Raw genomic sequence first — 18844 nt, 5'->3', positions numbered from 1 at the left:
AGAGAAGGAAAGTTGTTGGATCTTTGGGTTGGGGCTTTAATTTAATGCCGTTAGTGATAGAATGGACGAAGGGATTAACGTGATTAATTTTAAATCTTTCGAGGACGATTTTGATTAAATTTATCTTTTCGGGATGAAAATAGAGATCGGAGTATTTTTAGGGACGATTTTTACTATTAACTAGATTAAATTCAAGTGCAGTCGACTTCACATGAAGTTAATAACTGAGAGTCGTTAGATGATTTGACTGATTTGACTAAATTTTCATTTAATGATTTTCAACTGTCAACTTCACGTGAAGTCGACTGTACTTGAATTTATATCAAAAAAATCAAGCCATAACCTACTTAATAATTTATTTATTATATTAAGAGTAAATTGACAATTAAATTTTAAAGATTTTGACTTAGACAATAAACATATATATCCTTCTATGGATAATGTCAAACCAGATGGAATTGTCTATAGATACATGGTTATTGTTATCACATGAGTATAGAAAAAAAAATGTATTTATATAACATTTATCAACTACTTTTTATTTATCACAAATTTTATTAAAATTGGTGAAGTTTCACTTTAAAATTTATTATCTACATAACAATTTTTTATAAATAGACACATTAAACATATAAATACTACATTTAAATTTTACGTAATAAATTGATAGAAAAACATAAAATGTCTACTATTTACTATGATGATGACTAAATTGATACTTTTTTTTCAGGACTAATTAATCTAAAATTAAAATTTTCGAAAATTCAAAGATGCATTTAGTTTGCGTTTTTATTTTTTATTTTCATTTTCATTTTTTCTGTTTTTTAAATTTTATAAAAAAAAAGTAAAAATAATAGTAATAAAATCTTATTTTCTGTTGATTTTACTTTTTCTTCATAGAATTCAAGAAATAAAAATTACTAAAAATAAAAACGAAAAATAAAAATACAAACCAAATATAACTTAATTGTCATTTTATACTTGTATTAGTGATATTAAAATATTAATGTTAAAAAGTAAAAAAATTATAAATAAATTACCCCATAGTGGTAGCTGGCGCCTGGCTAGGTTCTTTCAGAGCTCCACTGCAGAACACCTTCTCTCTCTTACTTCAAACCCTTAACACCCCCCCCCCCCCCCCCCCAATTCTTCATCAGACTTTTGTTAAAAAGCTTGCAACTTTCACATAATACAACAAGATTCGTAGTATGTTTTATTCCTTTCAGCTTTTTTCTTTTCTTCTATAGACTATTTTCAGTGTTAATTTTCTATTCCGAACTAAGTTCCAATCAATTCAGTTATTCGAAAAAAAGAAGTAAATTTAGGTCAGCTGATTATGTTAAAAGGAGAGTAGTGCGTTATATCTTCTAGTATGTTCCGTTGATTGCGATGCTTTGCTACATAATGCAATGCAAACTAATGTTTAAAACCCTGATTTTGCAGAATGATGGAAGAGAAAGAGAAATTAGATAGTTACAAAGTTGGATCTTTGCCTACTGTAATATATATACCTGATTTCATCACAGATAGTGAACAAAGCTTTCTTCTTAACAATGTAACACTTCCTATTTCTTTTCTTTTCACTGTTGTGTTCATTTAGTGTTTTGGGTATTCTAAATTGGTTTTTCTGATGGTTATTAGATATATGGAGCCCCTGCATCAAAGTGGAAGTTGTTGAAGAATAGGAGGTTACAGAATTGGGGTACGATGGCCTTTTACTTTTTATATATCCAGTTTCCGTGTGCTAACTGTGTAGATTGTAAGTCAATGCAGAAACCATTTGAGTGTTTGGTTTTGCTTTTGTAGAACTGATTTTAGCTAGAATTACTTCTGACAGAATTGGTTCAGTTTAGATTTGATTTTGATGTAAAGTGATGTATATTTGGTCAGATATTTTCAAGTCTGCATGAATCAATTCTAGAAGCAAGAGTTGGTTTTGCAAACTAGTAACCAAACTTATAGTCAAAATTGTATTCGAAGTGTAGAATTGATTCTGAGTTGCACTATCAAATCCTCAAATTTTCGGAATGTTTGAATTGACAGAAAGTGAAACATGATACAAAAGAATTTAATTGAGGAACTGAACATGTTTTGTGAGTACAGTAAATCTCACTAGATCCCTTTTTTCCTTTGGGTGGGTTAAGGGGAGTCTTGTTTGTTAAGTAATTTCAAATTTTCAACATGCCCATGTCAATGATGTTTCTTTCTTGCTTCGTTCATACAGCCAATCAAATTAATAGTATTTAGAAGAACCGCAGAAATGACACGAAAAATTTCTTTCTCATTAATATTGTTCATTGGCAGGTGGCGTTGTCCATGAGAAGGGCCTTCTACCTCAACCATGTAAGTTGGAAAATCTCTCTCCTTCCACAATCCAAATCTACAGTCTGCATGATTACGCATGATGCTAGCTATTGCAACTGAAAGGTCTCGATGTTATAGAAGTTATTCTTGTCCATCTTCAATTTGATTTTAGGCCGGTTTTCTCTTGAAATAACTAGTATAGTAACTCCTGCAATGCACTTAAAGGTTTTACCACCTTTAAATATTGCTTTAACGGTCGCACACCTGAAACAGTAGGTTTATTCCTGTAGCATTTTTGATTTGATGGCAATTGCTTCAGACATTATGTTATTAGATACCTGCTGCTTCATAAGTGGATGTGGATTGAATTTGAATTCTTATGTTGTTGTCTTGCATACACTGTGAGGTCTGAATTTGTGAGGGTGGCTTTCAAATATGAGGATTGTTGAACCATTGTTATTGTTGATCTATACTGATTGGTTTTGAAACTGACCTAATCATGGAATGAGGAGAATATATCATAATACTTATGGATCTAATTTAATGAATAAAAATGTAACATTGAACTCCTTCTACCAGTCTTTCTTAAGATATTTTTGTTTTTAATATGCTTAACATTTAAGTATATCTGTATCTGTCTTGCAGTGCCTCCATGGTTAACAAATCTTACACAAAAGATATCAGAAGAATCAAGACTATTTCCGTCAGCAATCAATCATGTTCTCATCAATGAGTACTTACCTAACCAAGGCATAATGGTTTGTCCTTCACCTCTGTGCTTTCTTCTAGCCATATTCATTTGCACTTCCTGTTTGTTTCCTTCTAGCATTACTATATAGATATTGGCGGAAATGCTTAACTATGGAATTTGCAATTCCTGTTCATTAATATTTTTCAAATGTACTCCAGTTTTATTATTTTATTTTATTTTTTCAAATTCTACAGCCACATCAAGATGGTCCAGCTTACTTTCCAGTTGTAGCTATTCTTTCACTCGGATCGCCTGTCGTCATGGACTTTACACCTCATTCTAGATTTAAACTAGATCCGCAAGATGTTAATGGCAAAGATTCTGATGGAGGAGAAGATAAAAGGCTTGATGATGATTACCTCCCATTCTCTGTTCTGTTGATGCCTCGCAGTCTACTGATATTCAAGGATAAGGCATACTCAGGTTGTTATTCTCAACTGCTATGAACTATGGTTAACCCTTGAATTTGTGATATCTTCTTTTAATCTTCCTAAAATTTTAGTAACATTCACTAATTGATCATTTCAGATTATTTGCATGGTATTAAAGATTGTGCGGTACAATGCTATGATGGGGTAAGCTACCTTGATTTAACTTTATATGTACTGTTAGTGTAAAAATATTTTACATAGTAACACACACATTCAATCATGTATTGTCAAATAAGTAAAAAATAACTACTTTTCACTTTCGCTGATTGAATAATCGCCCTAAAGAAAAAAGAAAAGATGTGATACTTGTTTCATTGTATCTCATGCTTTAAATTAAACTTCGTCATTTTTAGGCTGTAAATGAAATGGAAGCTTTGAAACACAATGAATCAGATAGACCCTATTTTGGCTCAGAGGAATCAGTGGAAACAATGGGGAAGGAAGAGAGTAAGGATATATCAAGAACATCCACTAGAGTTTCATTAACTTGTAGATTGGTACCAAAAGTTCACAAGAATTTGTTTAGGTTTTGAAAATTATAATTTTAAAATTTCCATCTTTTATCCAATTGTGTTAGTAGGAGTCTCACTCCATTGTGTTACAAAATCAGGACAAGTCTTTATTAATACCCTAATCCCTTTATTAATCTACTGTATGCACATATTTTAGATGCAGATATTGAAATAAAATGACTTAGAGTTTATTAAAAGGATTTTTGCTAATGAATGCCTTTATATCACTTGTTAGGAGGTTATAATTATGAAATTTGATTCAAAATGCATTGAAAATTATAAAATACTTTTTCTATCAAACGTTTGTTGTTCCATAATCCTTAACAAAACCATTATAATGAATGGCCACTTGAAATTTACACATTGAACTTAATTTTAATATGTTGTTAGAATGAAATATCTAACTAAATAAGCTTTTGGTTTCTATGATATACCCCTTTTTTGGTGTTCTGTATAAAATATAGTTTTTATTTTAGTCTAGTAAAATTTAAAGGTGTTTTTTTCCATCATTAATTTGTTCTGTGAAATACTATATTAAATACTGATGTAGTAAGCTGAAATATATATATATTTCTTTTGTCTTTCATGGTGTTTTTTAGTTCGACAGGTTAAGGATTAATATGACAAAGACGTGTCATCAATATTTAATATATTATGTCTGTATTTAATGGTGTAAATTAAGGATTAAAAGAAAAACACTAAATTTTACATACCAAACTCAAGGAAAATTTTATAGGGACCAAAATAGAAATGGATATTTTATAGGCACTAAAAGCTTATTTATCCCTATATATTTTTATATTAGTAATAAGTAACTATAGTGTAAAATAGTTTTCATTTTAATTGTCATTCAATTGTACAATTACATTTTGAAGACTTATGAAAAACTGAAATTTAAATAAAAAGAAAGCACATTTGTTAATACAACAATACATATTGGATATAAGAAAGAAAGTCTTCCTATTAGATGGAGTCGACTAATAATACATTATTAGATATTTTGATAGAAAAATTTACAGTGATAATACATATAAACCAAATCTTCAGTGTTAACATGAAATAATTTTCTTTTTTTTTTGAAAAAAACTTACATATAACTATTTTCTATATTTAAAAATTATTAAATAATTTAATAAACTTAATTAAATCATCATCTAATGGTTGTTTTTTCTCAATCTTTAATTTCACATGAAAATAATTTGAATTTTTTTGTTTTATTTGTTGGGGTTAGGATTGGACTTTGGGGAAAAGCAGAAATTGCCACACGTGTATCAACCAACTGAAACTGACGTGTGATTTTCCGCCGAAAAAAAGACAGAACTGGTGTTTACTTTGACATGAAAGTGACACGTGGTTAGTTCTTCTTTTCACTGTTTTTCCATTCACAAGTCAAAGTCAACGGTATTATTGTTTCTTCAAAATCTACAGTTTTCTGAACAATAAAATATTAAGTATTTACTTATAACAACAAACAGTTTAATTTCTGAGTATTTTATTAAGGTGGCGTTATTCAGGTAAAATTCAAAATTTCCTTTTTTGAAAAATAATTAATACAAAATAACATTAGTGAATAGAAAATATTTAAAAAAAAAATTCTGACGTCAGTTTGAGTTGGTTATAAGCGGCTACCGCCACTATATATACCAAAATTTCTATCGTAATCCGTTTTTCCCATTTCATTGCCTCATTCATTCATTCTCTTCTTCTTACTCCAACTTCGTTTCCAGGTTTGCTTGCTCTCTGTGTTTCTTCTTCAGATTATTATTACAAATGTGACCGATTTGCCCTCTCTCTTTCACTATCTTTGCTCTGTGATTGCGCTTCTTTTGTTCTGCTTTGACGATTTCCCTTTTGTGGATTCTCACTGATTACATTTCGATTTTTTTTTCCATCGCTTGTGTCTTCACTCTTCAATGTAGCCAATTCATTCCGCACAATCTTTGATGAGATTTTGGATTTTTACCGACGTGTGTCTATTTTTTCTTTTTTTAATAATTATAATTTATTCACTGGTTTTCTCACACTAGTGTTTTTGACTTATGAGTCAAAGGTGGAGAGAAATGAAATTTTTCAATTCTTTTCTTTCGCTTCTTTGTTGTTTGATGTGAAGTTTTTTCTGGTGTTTGGAATTGGATTCAGTGGGAATTTTTTGTTTCGAAATTGTATGATTCCGAAATCTTCTTCAATCATTGTAGAAATCCTAGAACTTTGTTTCCTCTTTTATTTTTGTCCTTTTTGTTCTATGCAGACAGAAAGTAATAGAATTGGGGTTTTAAATTTAAAATACCTGCTGTTTATTTATGGATTTGGGAATGATATGCACATTCTAGTTGTTTTCATCATCGTCATCGTCATGATGCTGTAATGAAGTGCATTATTTGGAAATAATCGAAGAATGCTGTTTTGTTAGCAAGAATTTGAAGTATTTAGTAAGAGGAGGACGTATCATTAAACTATTTATTTCAAAAGCTTAAGCTAGTAAGCGGATAAACACATGAATGGTTTATATCTTTAACAGGAGGAACTGTGGGAAGAGAAGTTGGAATTCTTGGAGTCTTAATTAAAGTGGTATTGGTCAGAAGGACTTACACTGAAAGCCGGAAACTTTGTACATTGGGGATTTTCTTCTAGATTAGAATAGATATTTACAGAGAAGTTTTGTTAAGAATTGAGGTTGACAAGATTTCTGAAAGTTGTGGACTTGATCTTTTAAATTTCAGTCGATGTTTGAACTGAACCCTGTTATGTGCCAATATCCCATTTATTTTTTACTCCTATCCACATATTTAAATTACATTACTGTCCTCCAGTGCTGACATCTCTAAGTTGTTTCTGCATTCAAAACTGTTAAATGGATGAACAGAATAAAGTGGTTAATAAGAAACAGTCATAATATTTTCAAAATAAGTGAGTTGAAATGGTTGAGATACGTGAGGGCACTGTATGGACTTTATATAAGGTCATTAAAGATTGGATTATTTTTATACCTTTTTTATGGGACAAATTTGGCCTAATTGTGAATTAATTTTTTTTCGTTGACAGTCCAAAGGCAAAGTGTACCATCTGTCCACTAATCAATCAGCCTGTTTGATTTCTGTCTGTCAAATCCAATTGAGCATGTTGATTTTGATTTTATTGATTTCGGAACCTCAATAGAGATATAGGTTTGATGTCTTAAATTTTTTGTCTTATAGTTGACAAATTGTTCATGTGTAGGCAAAGCGTGTTATTGAAGAAATTGAACAAGTTTTATATGAAGAAATTGAACAAGTCTTGTATGTGGATTTTGTGATATTATTTTCAATATTCAATTAGGAGCCTCTATTGAGAATCTGAGATTGGGAGCTATCACATTGAAATATCTAGTCCTTCATCAGATTTCATGCATACGATGAAAAAGGTGGCTTGATGTTATCTTTAGTTTTTAGATTCCTTTGAGATTACATGTTGTGGATGTGGGTGTGTATCTTCGAAATTAATTTTGATGCAATTTTGGAATAGCGTTTGAGCTGCTGAGTGAGTTCCTTGATTTTTCTTTTTAACAGAATTCTGACCTTAGTGAGATTGGATCTGTATTCAACAACTTGGCTAAGCAGCTTGAGGAACCTGTTGACTTTGAGCTTCCAGATTCGTTTACCAAGAATAAACCTGTGCAGTATAGATCCATAAAGCGCAGTATCCTTTATAGATGTTGATCAAATGTTCTCAATAGCAGTGTTTGCGTTGAAAGCGGCATTTTCTGTGGACCCAGCTAACATTAAAATCTTAAGTTGTTCATAAATCACAATTTCCATACTTGTTTTGAAGTATTTTACACTTTTAAATTTGTTTTTCTGTTTATCTTTCTTTTTCTTTTGGCTGTCCTATTGCTTTAGAAAAGCTTCCTTTGTTTGTTCTTATGTATCCAATCTAAGATATATATACTTCAAAGAAGTTTAAGAGACGGTTTGATGATGGCATATTCTGTTCTTGTACTCCTTCACCTGAATCTCCGAATGTGTGTGGTATTGATTGCCACTGTGGGTAAGTATTCTTATATGGCGCCTGGGGTATGCTGTCTTTTATCATTTAATTGTAGATGCTATTACATTATGTGCAGCCATGCTCATTGTTCCTTTTGTTTTCTATCCCTATAGGGTGCTTTTATCTTGCTGTTCTTCAGCCTGTAAATGTGGGAGCTCCTGTCTCAACAAACCATTTCAGCATCGTCGGGTGAAAAAGATGAAATTAGTTCAGGTACAACTTTTGGCTCAGGATGAGAGTAAACCACGAAAGCAATACTAGAAAGATTTTGCTGTTGGAAAATAGTCTCCAAAAGATTATGGACGTTTGACAAAATGGTCCAACCATGAATTTACTCCTCAACATATGCCTTGAATTTACTCATGGTTGGATCAAAATTTGTCAAACATATGTAATGTTTTGGAGGCCATAGGAGACTTATTCTCAGATTCTTTTTTGTTTGCTAAGTCTTTTAGATACCGTTTTGATGGTTTACTCCTCAAGATTATTTTGTTGGTAATTTGCAATTTATAATTTCAGTTTCTTGCATCATTTTATCTGTTTTATTATTTTTATCGATTCTTCGTCCTCCTAATGTTTGAAATGAGTTCTGTGTTTCTTACAAATTATTCCAGGATTTTCTTTTGCTTTGGAAAATCAATTTTCTCCCCTTTATTTATCTGTGCCACTTCTCTATCATTCAATTACCTCTGCCTTATTAACTTTTTGTTCATGGATATCCCCCATATTTTTCGCACTTAACATTCTGTGTAAATATGTTGCTTGTAGACTGAGAAATGTGGCTCTGGTATTGTAGCTGCTGAAGATATTAAGCTTGGGGAGTTTGTTATAGAATATGTTGGAGAAGGTGATAAGCAATTAGTTTCGCTTGTATGCATTATAAAATTTTGAGAAAAGGTTATTGATAGTTTATTTGTTTTTTAAAAGCCACTTATAGATTACCTGTCTTATCAGTAATTGATGACAAAACATGTGAAGAAAGACTTTGGAACATGAAGCATCGTGGGGATTCAAACTTTTACTTATGTGAAATCAATCGAGATACTGTGATTGATGCCACATATAAGGGAAACAAATCTAGATATATCAATCATAGTTGCTGTCCCAATACAGAGATGCAGAAATGGTTGGCTATGAATTGTTTTGTTAGTGTTAGGTATCTGACATTTAGCAGCTAAGTTAATTACTCAGTCTAACACACTTTCTCTTCTTTCTATCTTAAGGATAGCAGATGGTGAAACCAGAATAGCCATTTTTGCTACACGAGACATTCAAAAGGGTGAACAACTCACCTACGATTACCGGTATGAGCACTTGCCTATTTATTTGATCACCCCCTTTCATATGCACTATTTCTAATATATTACTAGTAGTATACACTCCTGTGGAAAGTTTGGGTGTCTCCAGAAACCAGAATGATACTCATATCTCTATGTTAGTGATGGTGGATTCTAACAATATAGCAGGTTTGTCCAATTTGGCGCAGACCAAGAATGTCACTGCGGTGCTGTTGCCTGCAGGCGTAAGCTTGGTGTCCAACCTACAAAGCCTAAAATGTCAGTTAAATGTCAGGTGGCTTCATCTTCTCTTTAAGCACAGAACCAAACTTAAATTTCGTCATCTTTATTTTATTGCAAAACAATGCGATCTGAATCAGGGGAATAAACTCTCTCAACTTTTAATTAGCCTTGCAATGTATAGAACGTTGCTACTTCACATTTCATGATTATAGGTTTTTTCTGAAGTCATTCTTTCCTTGGTTTCTTGGTGACGCTGGAGTCATCTGATTTATGTAGCCAACTCCACTTGGTGGAATAAGATCTAGTTCTTGTATATATTTTTTCTGGCAAAGGATATGTAACTTTAGCTTACATATCCATTCAATGACTTATTGAGTATAATGAAGGATGCAAATACATTGAAGATTTCAAGGTACCACTGAAGTAAAGAGAAAAGAAAAATGTGTGTATACCCTTAAATGTATTTTCATGTTTGATGGTTGTATTTGTTATTCTTTAATTAAAATATGAAGATGCTGATTATCTTAAGAGTATAAATGTATTCGTTTAGATCAGTCTAGTTGTCTGTGGATTGTATTCCCAGAGATAGCACGTTGTGGTCAATGGGTTGGTGCTGCCACACCTCACATTTTAGAATTGTACAGCCCAATAGGCACTGGTCCCATAGACTATCGTGATCCTTCTTTTTATTGTAGAAGTACTAATGGATCCCTCATTAGGCACATGATTCCATTTTGATGCTGTGTTTACATTTATTATAGAAGTATAAATACGTTTCCATATACGCAGGTTAGTGATGCATTTACATTCAGAATAAATTTGGCTCCTTTGAAGTGCATGGTGCACTTAGAAGGTAAATACACAATCTCAACAGTTGATGAAAAACTCATCAGTTTGGGATTTCTAAATACAAACACTTACAAGATACACATACCTCACAAGAGAGTAACTACCCTTGAGTGGCTATTTCATTAAATAAAAAATTGGGGTGTGGGGAATATAACATGATAGCCACTCTTCTCAGTAAAATTGAGACGTGGTTGTTCCAAGGGAAGTTAGAAAAATGGTGCTTAAAATCAAGACCAAGGTGGACTACTTGAGAATAGATGCCTTTTCGAGCAAGAAAAAGAGTTGAGCTCTGATCCATTCCTTGTTAAACAGCTCAGATATAGGAATAAAAATAAGAAACACTAACCCACAATAGCTGAGGTGTTAAACTTTTAATGGATTAGAGAACCATTTTAGTCCTATTTGCTATTTTCTTTTAATTCTTTTCCCACTTTGAGAGCATCTAAGAATTTCTTGAAATACCTTACCTGATGTGGACCTTGTCAACATGTTTTTTTAATTTCTACTTTTTAGCTAAAATTGGTCTAAATGGATGGACTGTTCCAAAATGTTTGGAACATTAGTGAAAGGATTTTAAATTCTTGAATTTGGTTCTGAATTTCCTCAAAACTGGCTAAAATGTGTTTAGAATATATAAATCGATCAAATCTCAAAAATCTATATGAATATTGTTTTTAGAGGTCGAATGTATAGCGTTAAGGTTGATGCTCGTGCCATGGCGGTCATGGGTTCTAGTGATGAAAACAACCACCTCATCATGAGGAGTTTGTTCATTGGCACTTCCTATACCCCACCTTGTGTGTGTAAATTAGTTTAAAGGGGCTTTTATTTGCCTGCCTGAGATAAAATGACATACACATCAATTGAGTGCTTTCATCTATATTTATTTACTTCTTGATTCTATTTGGATTCTTAATATTGACAACTGATATTTAATGCTTAATGCTTTTGTTCATTTACCTTTATGTTAGCTTACTCATTTATTCTGCATCTTTGGTAATTCTTTTTGGAATGTGGGAAAGGAATGTCCATAATCCTTGTCTTGTAAAAGAGGAGTGAATTTGACAAAAGATAAAAGCTTGGAACACTTTGTTTAAATAAAACATAATGAATTAATTTAACAATCTTAGATATTTATAATCTGTATCTTTCAAATTAAATACGGTAAATGTAGATTTCACGCAGCCATAGGCTTAAAATGTAGCTGGGACAGTGGATTGATTATACCACATTTATTTATCTACATTTAGGAATATCACAAAGCTGAAATTCTTGATGAAAACATGAGCATTGCTAAATCATACAAAAAGCTTTTCATGAAATTGTTCCACAAATGATGTGGCATAACTGTAATCCAGAGAAAAATAGTTGCCAACTATCGCATGGGAACCAAGTCACACACCTGCATTAAATTTCAATTTATGCATCGATTCACGAAATCAATTTCGTGCAAACTAGCATCAGCATAAAAAATTTATGCGTTGGGAACTAATAGTGGTCAAGATGTCCACATAGTGTTTATTAACTACTTATGAGTTAATCATTGTTTAATAATCCTTTTTGGTAAATTTTCCCTGTTTCCTTTTGTCATCTTCTTCTGAACCAAACCCGATGTATCATCAAGTTTTCACTTTTCAGAGGAGTGTGTTTCTGTAGGGTGCCATCATTTCTTAAAAAGCTTCCAATATTTAAGTAATTAGTTGCTATATATATATATATATATATATATATATAACTTATTAATTAAGCTTATATCTCACTTTGAAAATAAAAAATAAACAATTGCTAGCTAGGTCAGCCTGTTGTTTATGTACTGTCATGCCCTAGATTTGAATTTTGATTCTCCTGTAGGTGGATCGTATGAAAGTACCTTTATGAGCTCTTGTTGAGTCTAAAGGTATGCCCTAACGTTTGTCGCTAAGGACGAGTTTCTTACCTAAGTTTTACCATACAAAAGTTATTTTATTTATATGTCTAGGATGGAAATTCATATACTGACCGAATCTCCATTTTGAAGAGGTATCTTTTTTTGCCAATTTAGGAAGAATAATTTGGCAATATATATATTTCCGTTATGTAATTTGAGCAACGAAATCATCACAAAATGTGTCCCCCTTACAATTACTAATTTCCCTTATGCTGTGTAATTACTAGCAGATAGGGTCTAACATAAATTAGGAACAACAAAATTAGAGATATATTAAAAATTCTAGGAAATTAAATTCATCAAATACATCACTAATTAAATAAAGATAGAATTATAGTGCAGGGAGGGTACAGCTGCTCGCTGGCGGACTGAAATTGGTGGAGCTTGTCGCCATAGCAGAAAAGGCAGAGGGAGGGCATATTTAATTAGGGAGGGGTAGGGTTTTTTTTTAATAAACATAAATTCACAAATCTTCCCTTCTTTAAAAGAAAAAACGAAAGGAATCCTGTCGCCATTCCTGCGACTGGCAACAGAGAAAGCGGTCGTTACGGCTGTGACCTGAAATCCACAACTCAACAGATTCTCATTGTGTTTTTCAGAAAATCTGCGCTGATATGGCTATTTGATAACACTGAACCGATGGGTATCTAAAATTCCTTCATGCACCAATATTACTTATAGGTAGAAACATATTTATCTAAGGTTTTCCCTTTCTAACCTCCTATAATGATCAGTAGTGTCAAAGTTCAATTTTTCCTGATCAGTAGTGGCAGGGAATAGCAGCCGCCATGGTTGCTACATGAAATCCACAATGCAACAGGATTCTCATTGTTTTAGTAAAGCTGCACTATAGCTCTGTAGTGCTGAATATAGCGCTACAGCATATAGGTAGAAACATAATTTTCTAAGTTTTTCCATTTCTTATCTCGTATAACAAGTTTCAGGGTAAACTCAAATGTAGGGCATTAAGGGAAAGTATGATTGAGTTGGGAGTTTTTATTTCTGATATTAGGTAGATTTCTAGTTCCTCCTACCCAATCCATTTTCTCGGAGAATAATCATTCCTTCATTTTGATGGAATTGTTCCGACTAGAAATGTGCTACCTAACTTTCAAGACTCTAAATTCCTTCTCATTCTTATTCATTCCATCTGATCCTCATTTCATTCAATCATACTATAAGTATAGCCTCAACAACAATCAGGTCTTATCCTATTGGCAAAGTTGGCTACATGGGTCATAATGTCGTAGTATCCTACTATGTTAAACCTTGTGTATTTCTTGAATTGCATTTGTTATGTACTACATGTGTATCAAATAGTAAGATATGCCTGGTTGACTAATGTTAACTCTCTTTTTTCAATTTTTTAAAGGTATATCAGAATGGAGGTTTGCAAATTGGTAAGCTTGTGTCTTTCTTACTCTTTATTACATTTGAGTTATATAGCATGTTTAGTTAAGCTTTTTGGAATGCCTCAAGCCATGGTTTTGTGGTTCCAGAAAACTAAACCAAACATGTTAAAATACTATTTGATTTATGCTTAAAATTAGCTGTCATATCCATTTAGTTTTCCTATTGTGCTTGAATTTCAGGCAGTTCTCAAGTTTTTGCGCAATCAAAAAGCTTAAAAGTTTGCATTGGGGAAGTTATTAGGATAAAACACCTTGAACATGTGAGGTACTAGATACTCTGCCTCTGAATTATATGCTTTTGATATTTGTGTATTTAATCAACAAGTTCACTTTATCCACATTATGTGTAGAATTCAACTTCAACTCTTATGTGTTCTTATTATGTTACAGGTTTGGGCTTATTAAATGGTTTAACAAATATTCCCGAAAACACTTGGTGAGAGAAACTTTGGTTGGGCTTTAAAAGCTTAGATCAACGTGGTGCTCATGTATCAATAAATTTTTGCAGATCCTGTTTGAAGATGGCTGTGTTGAAATTTTTGACATGTCTAAAGAAGATTGGGAACTCACTAGTTTGTGGTGCAATTACTTTTGAGTGCTGCACTACCACTTACTTCCTTGTTAGTATTTTTTCAGTATTTATCTCTGTGACACTAGTAGTGTTTCTTCCTGATTATGTGCTTGTTATGATAGATTGACGCCTTAGGCGTTGATTTTGATTACTATGCTGTTTTTTTTTATTTGTCTCCCTTGGCTACTTTTGAAGGATGTTCTTCGCATTGAGGGTGGGTTTAGTAAAGCTTATTGTGTTTGATAATTCAAAAAGATCATGTGCTTGTTTTTAGTTTTTAAAAGCAATAGGTGCTTTTAAAACACCTATGAAGATATTTTTTTAAATCTAGCTTATTCTTTTCAAGTCTAACATAATCTTATTATATATTAATGATTTTCTAGATTTATGCTTACTCTTTACATTTACTTTTATGTATATTAAAGTCATTTGAAGTTTTAAAAACAATTTTACCGAACATAATTGTTATAGAGTATGCTTACTGAAAGCTAATTTTACCAAACCCACCCTGAATGCATGCTTTGATGAGCAGTATTTTCCATTCTAGATGAGGATTCTAAGCTAACAGAATTGCGATTAATGTCATTGTTCCTGCTGTGATAATTTTCTTGTCATTGTAGGAAACAAGAAACAGGGCTATAGCTAATCCCTCTGTATTTTCATTTATTTTTATATATATAAATAGGAAAAAGCACGTGAAGGCATTGTTGTCAAACTCGCGAGTTAACTCGTAAACTCGTGAGTTTAGGTAGTGGAATCGAGTTAACTCGGACACAAACTTGTTTCTGGGTAGACTCGGGTAAACTCGCATAAACTCGGTCAAACTCACGAGTTTACGGGCGAGTCAGCGAGTTTGATTTGTTTGGTCTTTTTCGCCAAAACGGCGTCGTTTTAGGCCCAACAAAAAAAACAGGAAGAAAGGGAGCAACGTATGAACGTAACCCTAAACAGCTAAATCCCTCACTTTGCTCGCCGCACTCACTCAGTCACTCTCTTCTCCAAGCTCTCTTCGCGTTTCGTTCATCCCTTGCCGTCGTCCGTCCCTCGCCGCCGTTCGTCATTCCCCAAACAGCTCGTCACTGTCTCCCTTTCTGCCGTTCTCTCACTCTCATTCTCTCATTCTGCTCTCTACTGTTGACTCTGTTCTGCATCAAAGCTCATGGACTCGTGGAGCCTCTGCCGTCAACACGCTGCCGTCGTTCGTCGCGTCCTCTGCTGGTTCATCGTGTACTCTGCCACCATTCGTTCTTGTCTGCCTGCACAGCACAACAACGCTTGGTTCCTCAACTGAGCCTACTCCATTCAGCCATTCAGATTCAGGTATGTTTTAAAAAAAAAAATAGTTACTGAATTGCTGCATGTTGTAGATGTTATAGTTGTTACTTGTTAGTTATAGTCAATTGTTGCTTGTTACTGAATTTGAATGTCTAAAACTCTGAAATCTCAAATCTGAATTTATCAACTTTGATAGTGGATAACTTTGTAATTGTTAGTGGATAACTATATAATAACTAACTTTGCAACTATTTAGTTTAGTGGATAACTTTGCAACTGAATATGAAACTCTGTAATTTAGTGGATAATTCTAAAATAATTTCTAATCATTATTTAGAGATGGATAAAAATAAGTGGATAACTTTGCTACATCAATTATTTGGTTTGTTGATTTGTTGATTCAGGGACAAAAATACAAAATGTTTGAGAATGTTGGTTCAGGTAAGATGGTAAAGATGATGATGTTGATGCCATGGAAGATGAAAATATTAGAGGATTTCAGTTTTAGACTTTTAGTTTATTAGAACATTTAATTTTTGCTTTGTTGTTTTTTTCAATTGTATATATGAAGCTTTGATTGTGTGATGTGTTTTGTGTTGAACTAGATGCATACTTGTGAAGGATTTGAATGTGTGTTTTAGAGTATTTGTTATAATTGTAGTATTATGTAAATTTATTATGTGTTTTGATGTTGAAATTGTTGAGTTTGAATGCGTATATTTGAGTAAACATATATATTATACACGATATATATATTTTTTACAAAAAATTTATAACAGGTAAACTCGTACGAGTCTACGAGTCGAGTCTAGGTCAACTCCACGAGTTTACCTAGACTTGCGAGTTTGACAACTTTGCGTGAAGGGAATTAAGTTCATTTCAATTATTCCTTACTTATTTCTGCTAAATTCTGAAAATGAAAAGGAAATGTGTGGTGTTCCTTTGTGTGTTATTCCTTAAGCCAAATTCCTCCTAAGATTGCTATAACTGTGTTTCAGGTGTGTAGGTGAAAACTAGTGAAAATGGAGGCATTATTCTTTCATTTCATGTACATAATTCTTGGAGTTGCTAACGCTCTGAAAATTCATTCGGATAGAAAGCTTAATACCTAGACTAGATCATTGTTTCTGATTGAAGGCATTAATAAGCTGTTTTGGTTTCCATCCGGCATCCGAACAAGATGTATCTCGCCAACCTAGAAGATTGTTGTTACTACTAGAGATATTTTGTGTCTCTGCAAATCTTGATTGTACTATAAAGTGAAAATTCATCTTGTAACCTTACCTTGGATTTGCACAATTGTTGTATCAAGTTTATGATTTTTCTTTCTTTTTTGTATCCATTAGTTCTTTGATTCAAAGATCTTAAAATTTGTGATGAAATATGAGGGGGTTTCCTATAGTGAATGCAAGCAGGCTTATGTCAATAAAGAGAAGGCACATCAGTGTTGTGCTTAGCATGTATTTTTGTATTCATTTTTGTTGAATTTATGGAGATCCATTTTTAGTGTTAAATTTTGTTGTTTCCACTGCGATATTATTTGGCAAAATTTATGGATTATGAGTTGGATGTACAAAACTTGGGATAACATGTAATTTGTTGATCTTGGAATGCAAGAACAAATCCATTGATGCTTTAATAATAGTGTGAAACTAAAACAATAATTGTGACTTTTAGCGCAAATGATTTTTATGATGTTTACACATGATAGAAGTGATAATCTTTTTAAAATTTGTCGTATGTTCTTGGTTTTAAATGCGACATCCATATGTTTGAATGACAATGTCCCTTGACACAATTGTTGGCCAATGATTTGAATATGGGACCATCTTTGAATTTACATTCTAGTTGGATAATGGCACTTAAAGTTCAAATAAATTTTGAGAAATGTTAAGTGATTCATAATTTTTTTTTTTATATTTGCTTTTTACTGGAGTTAATATTAAGCAGTTCCCCATTTTTCTTTTATTACCATCGCAATTTAGACACCTTCAAAAAATGCCAAAAAATTATACCATAAACTTATGAGTATCTATCTAACCCTTGAATCATAATAATATATGGTGAATAATATTTATACCAATTTTTTTTGGAAATAGACATTAATAAGCATGTAATTGTTGTAAAATAAATAAAAGATATAAAATAGAGATGTATAAATAGAAGACTCTATTATTAATATAATTAGCTCAATAATTATTATATATATATAATAATATTATATGTTGTATTGTGTATATATATACAAAGATAAGAAAAAGTATTAAAAATAAAGAGAGAGATATTTGCATTTGATACTATCTCAATATAATAAAGATGGTCAATATTGCTATTAATATTATATGTAAAGAGTAATAGAAAATAGAATTTAAAATACTTATAAAATAAAAGAAGAGGAAGAATTGTAATAGTAATATAAGGAGAAGGGTATTTGATTGCAACATAAAAGATGATTGATTTATTTGTATGAAAAGGAAGGAAGAATAATATTTTGTTATATTGTTATTGTTGTGTACAGATGGATGCAATGCATCCCCTATTTATACACATAAAATATCACCCTTTTTCAACCTTTATTAAATACATTCTCTCTTGAGAATGTGAGCTTCACATGGAGAAATGGGCATCCACGTCCATGCTTATCACAACACTCCCCCTTGGATGACCATTTTAGGATTATTGCCTCGTTAAAACCTTACTAAAGAAAAATCCATTGGGAAAAAACCTTAGTGAAGGAAAAAGAGTACAATATCCTTTAATGATGGGGCTGCCTCATTAAAAACCTTGTCAAGAAAAACCCAATGGGAAAAAACCTGACCAAGGAAAAAAGAGTACAGTCTCCCCCTCTTGTCGACATCAGTTGATGTCTCGAAATCGACGCATCCCAATTTCATGTACCAATCTTTCAAAGGAAGATTTTGGGAGTGACTTTGTGAACAAATCTGCCAGATTGTCACTTGAGCGGATCTGTTGAACATCAATTGTCCCTTGATTTTGAAGATCATGAGTGAAGAAGAATTTGGGAGAAATATGCTTTGTTCTATCGCCTTTAATGTATCCGCCTTTAAGTTGAGCAATGCATGCTGTATTATCTTCAAACAGGACAGTTGGAGCTATCTTATGATCAATCAGTCCACATGATGACATAATATATTGAATCAGACTCCTCAGCCAAAAACACTCGCGACTAGCTTCATGAATCGCCAGTATTTCAGCATGATTAGAGGATGTTGCAGCAATTGTCTGTTTCGTGGATCTCCAAGATATAG

General features: G+C 32.4%; 2 protein-coding genes across 9 annotated transcripts; both read left to right on the top strand.

Annotated features, from left to right (window-relative positions):
• Positions 1–1122: 1122 nt before the first annotated feature.
• On the top strand, positions 1123–7398 carry LOC130981765 (uncharacterized). 8 transcript variants are annotated; one of them, XR_009087024.1, is made up of 10 exons: positions 1123–1206; positions 1444–1555; positions 1642–1702; positions 2305–2343; positions 2950–3062; positions 3250–3478; positions 3584–3630; positions 3840–3933; positions 5230–5351; positions 7314–7398. XR_009087024.1 is itself a non-coding variant. In XM_057905447.1 (9 exons), exons 2-9 carry the CDS (start codon positions 1445–1447, stop codon positions 7229–7231), a joined length of 711 nt encoding a protein of 236 aa, XP_057761430.1. In that variant the 5' UTR covers positions 1123–1206; position 1444; the 3' UTR covers positions 7232–7319. The 8 variants fall into 8 exon arrangements, 5 of the variants coding, with proteins under 5 accessions (XP_057761430.1, XP_057761432.1, XP_057761431.1 ...); XR_009087025.1 differs by lacking the exon at positions 7314–7398 and adding an exon at positions 7215–7306; XR_009087023.1 differs by lacking the exon at positions 7314–7398 and adding an exon at positions 6517–7185.
• On the top strand, positions 5669–17121 carry LOC130981766 (histone-lysine N-methyltransferase ASHH3-like). Its single transcript, XM_057905450.1, has 13 exons — positions 5669–5725; positions 7544–7673; positions 7913–8021; positions 8135–8234; positions 8790–8868; positions 8976–9147; positions 9245–9325; positions 9485–9593; positions 13690–13717; positions 13910–13994; positions 14120–14165; positions 14238–15620; positions 16574–17121. The coding sequence occupies exons 4-12, from the start codon at positions 8220–8222 to the stop codon at positions 14322–14324; spliced, it is 702 nt and encodes a 233-aa protein (XP_057761433.1). The 5' UTR covers positions 5669–5725; positions 7544–7673; positions 7913–8021; positions 8135–8219; the 3' UTR covers positions 14325–15620; positions 16574–17121.
• Positions 17122–18844: the final 1723 nt, after the last annotated feature.

This window comes from Arachis stenosperma, chromosome 5 (genome assembly GCF_014773155.1).
Source record: "Arachis stenosperma cultivar V10309 chromosome 5, arast.V10309.gnm1.PFL2, whole genome shotgun sequence".
In the NCBI taxonomy this organism is placed as follows: Eukaryota; Viridiplantae; Streptophyta; class Magnoliopsida; order Fabales; family Fabaceae; genus Arachis; species Arachis stenosperma.
Note: the sequence above shows the minus strand (reverse complement) of the source record. Positions and strands in the feature narration are given on the sequence as shown.

Bases quoted from the DNA above. Each gene is read 5' to 3' on its own strand.
- LOC130981765 (XM_057905444.1), top strand. From the start codon at position 1,445: ATGATGGAAGAGAAAGAGAAATTAGATAGTTACAAAGTTGGATCTTTG. The intron at 3,063-3,249 runs GTTTGTCCTTCA...CAAATTCTACAG, and splicing joins TACCTAACCAAGGCATAATG to CCACATCAAGATGGTCCAGC. The intron at 3,934-6,516 runs GTAAGGATATAT...TATCTTTAACAG, and splicing joins AACAATGGGGAAGGAAGAGA to GAGGAACTGTGGGAAGAGAA.
- LOC130981766 (XM_057905450.1), top strand. The intron at 8,869-8,975 runs GTGATAAGCAAT...CTGTCTTATCAG, and splicing joins TATAGAATATGTTGGAGAAG to TAATTGATGACAAAACATGT. The intron at 9,594-13,689 runs GTGGCTTCATCT...AATTTTTTAAAG, and splicing joins AAATGTCAGTTAAATGTCAG to GTATATCAGAATGGAGGTTT.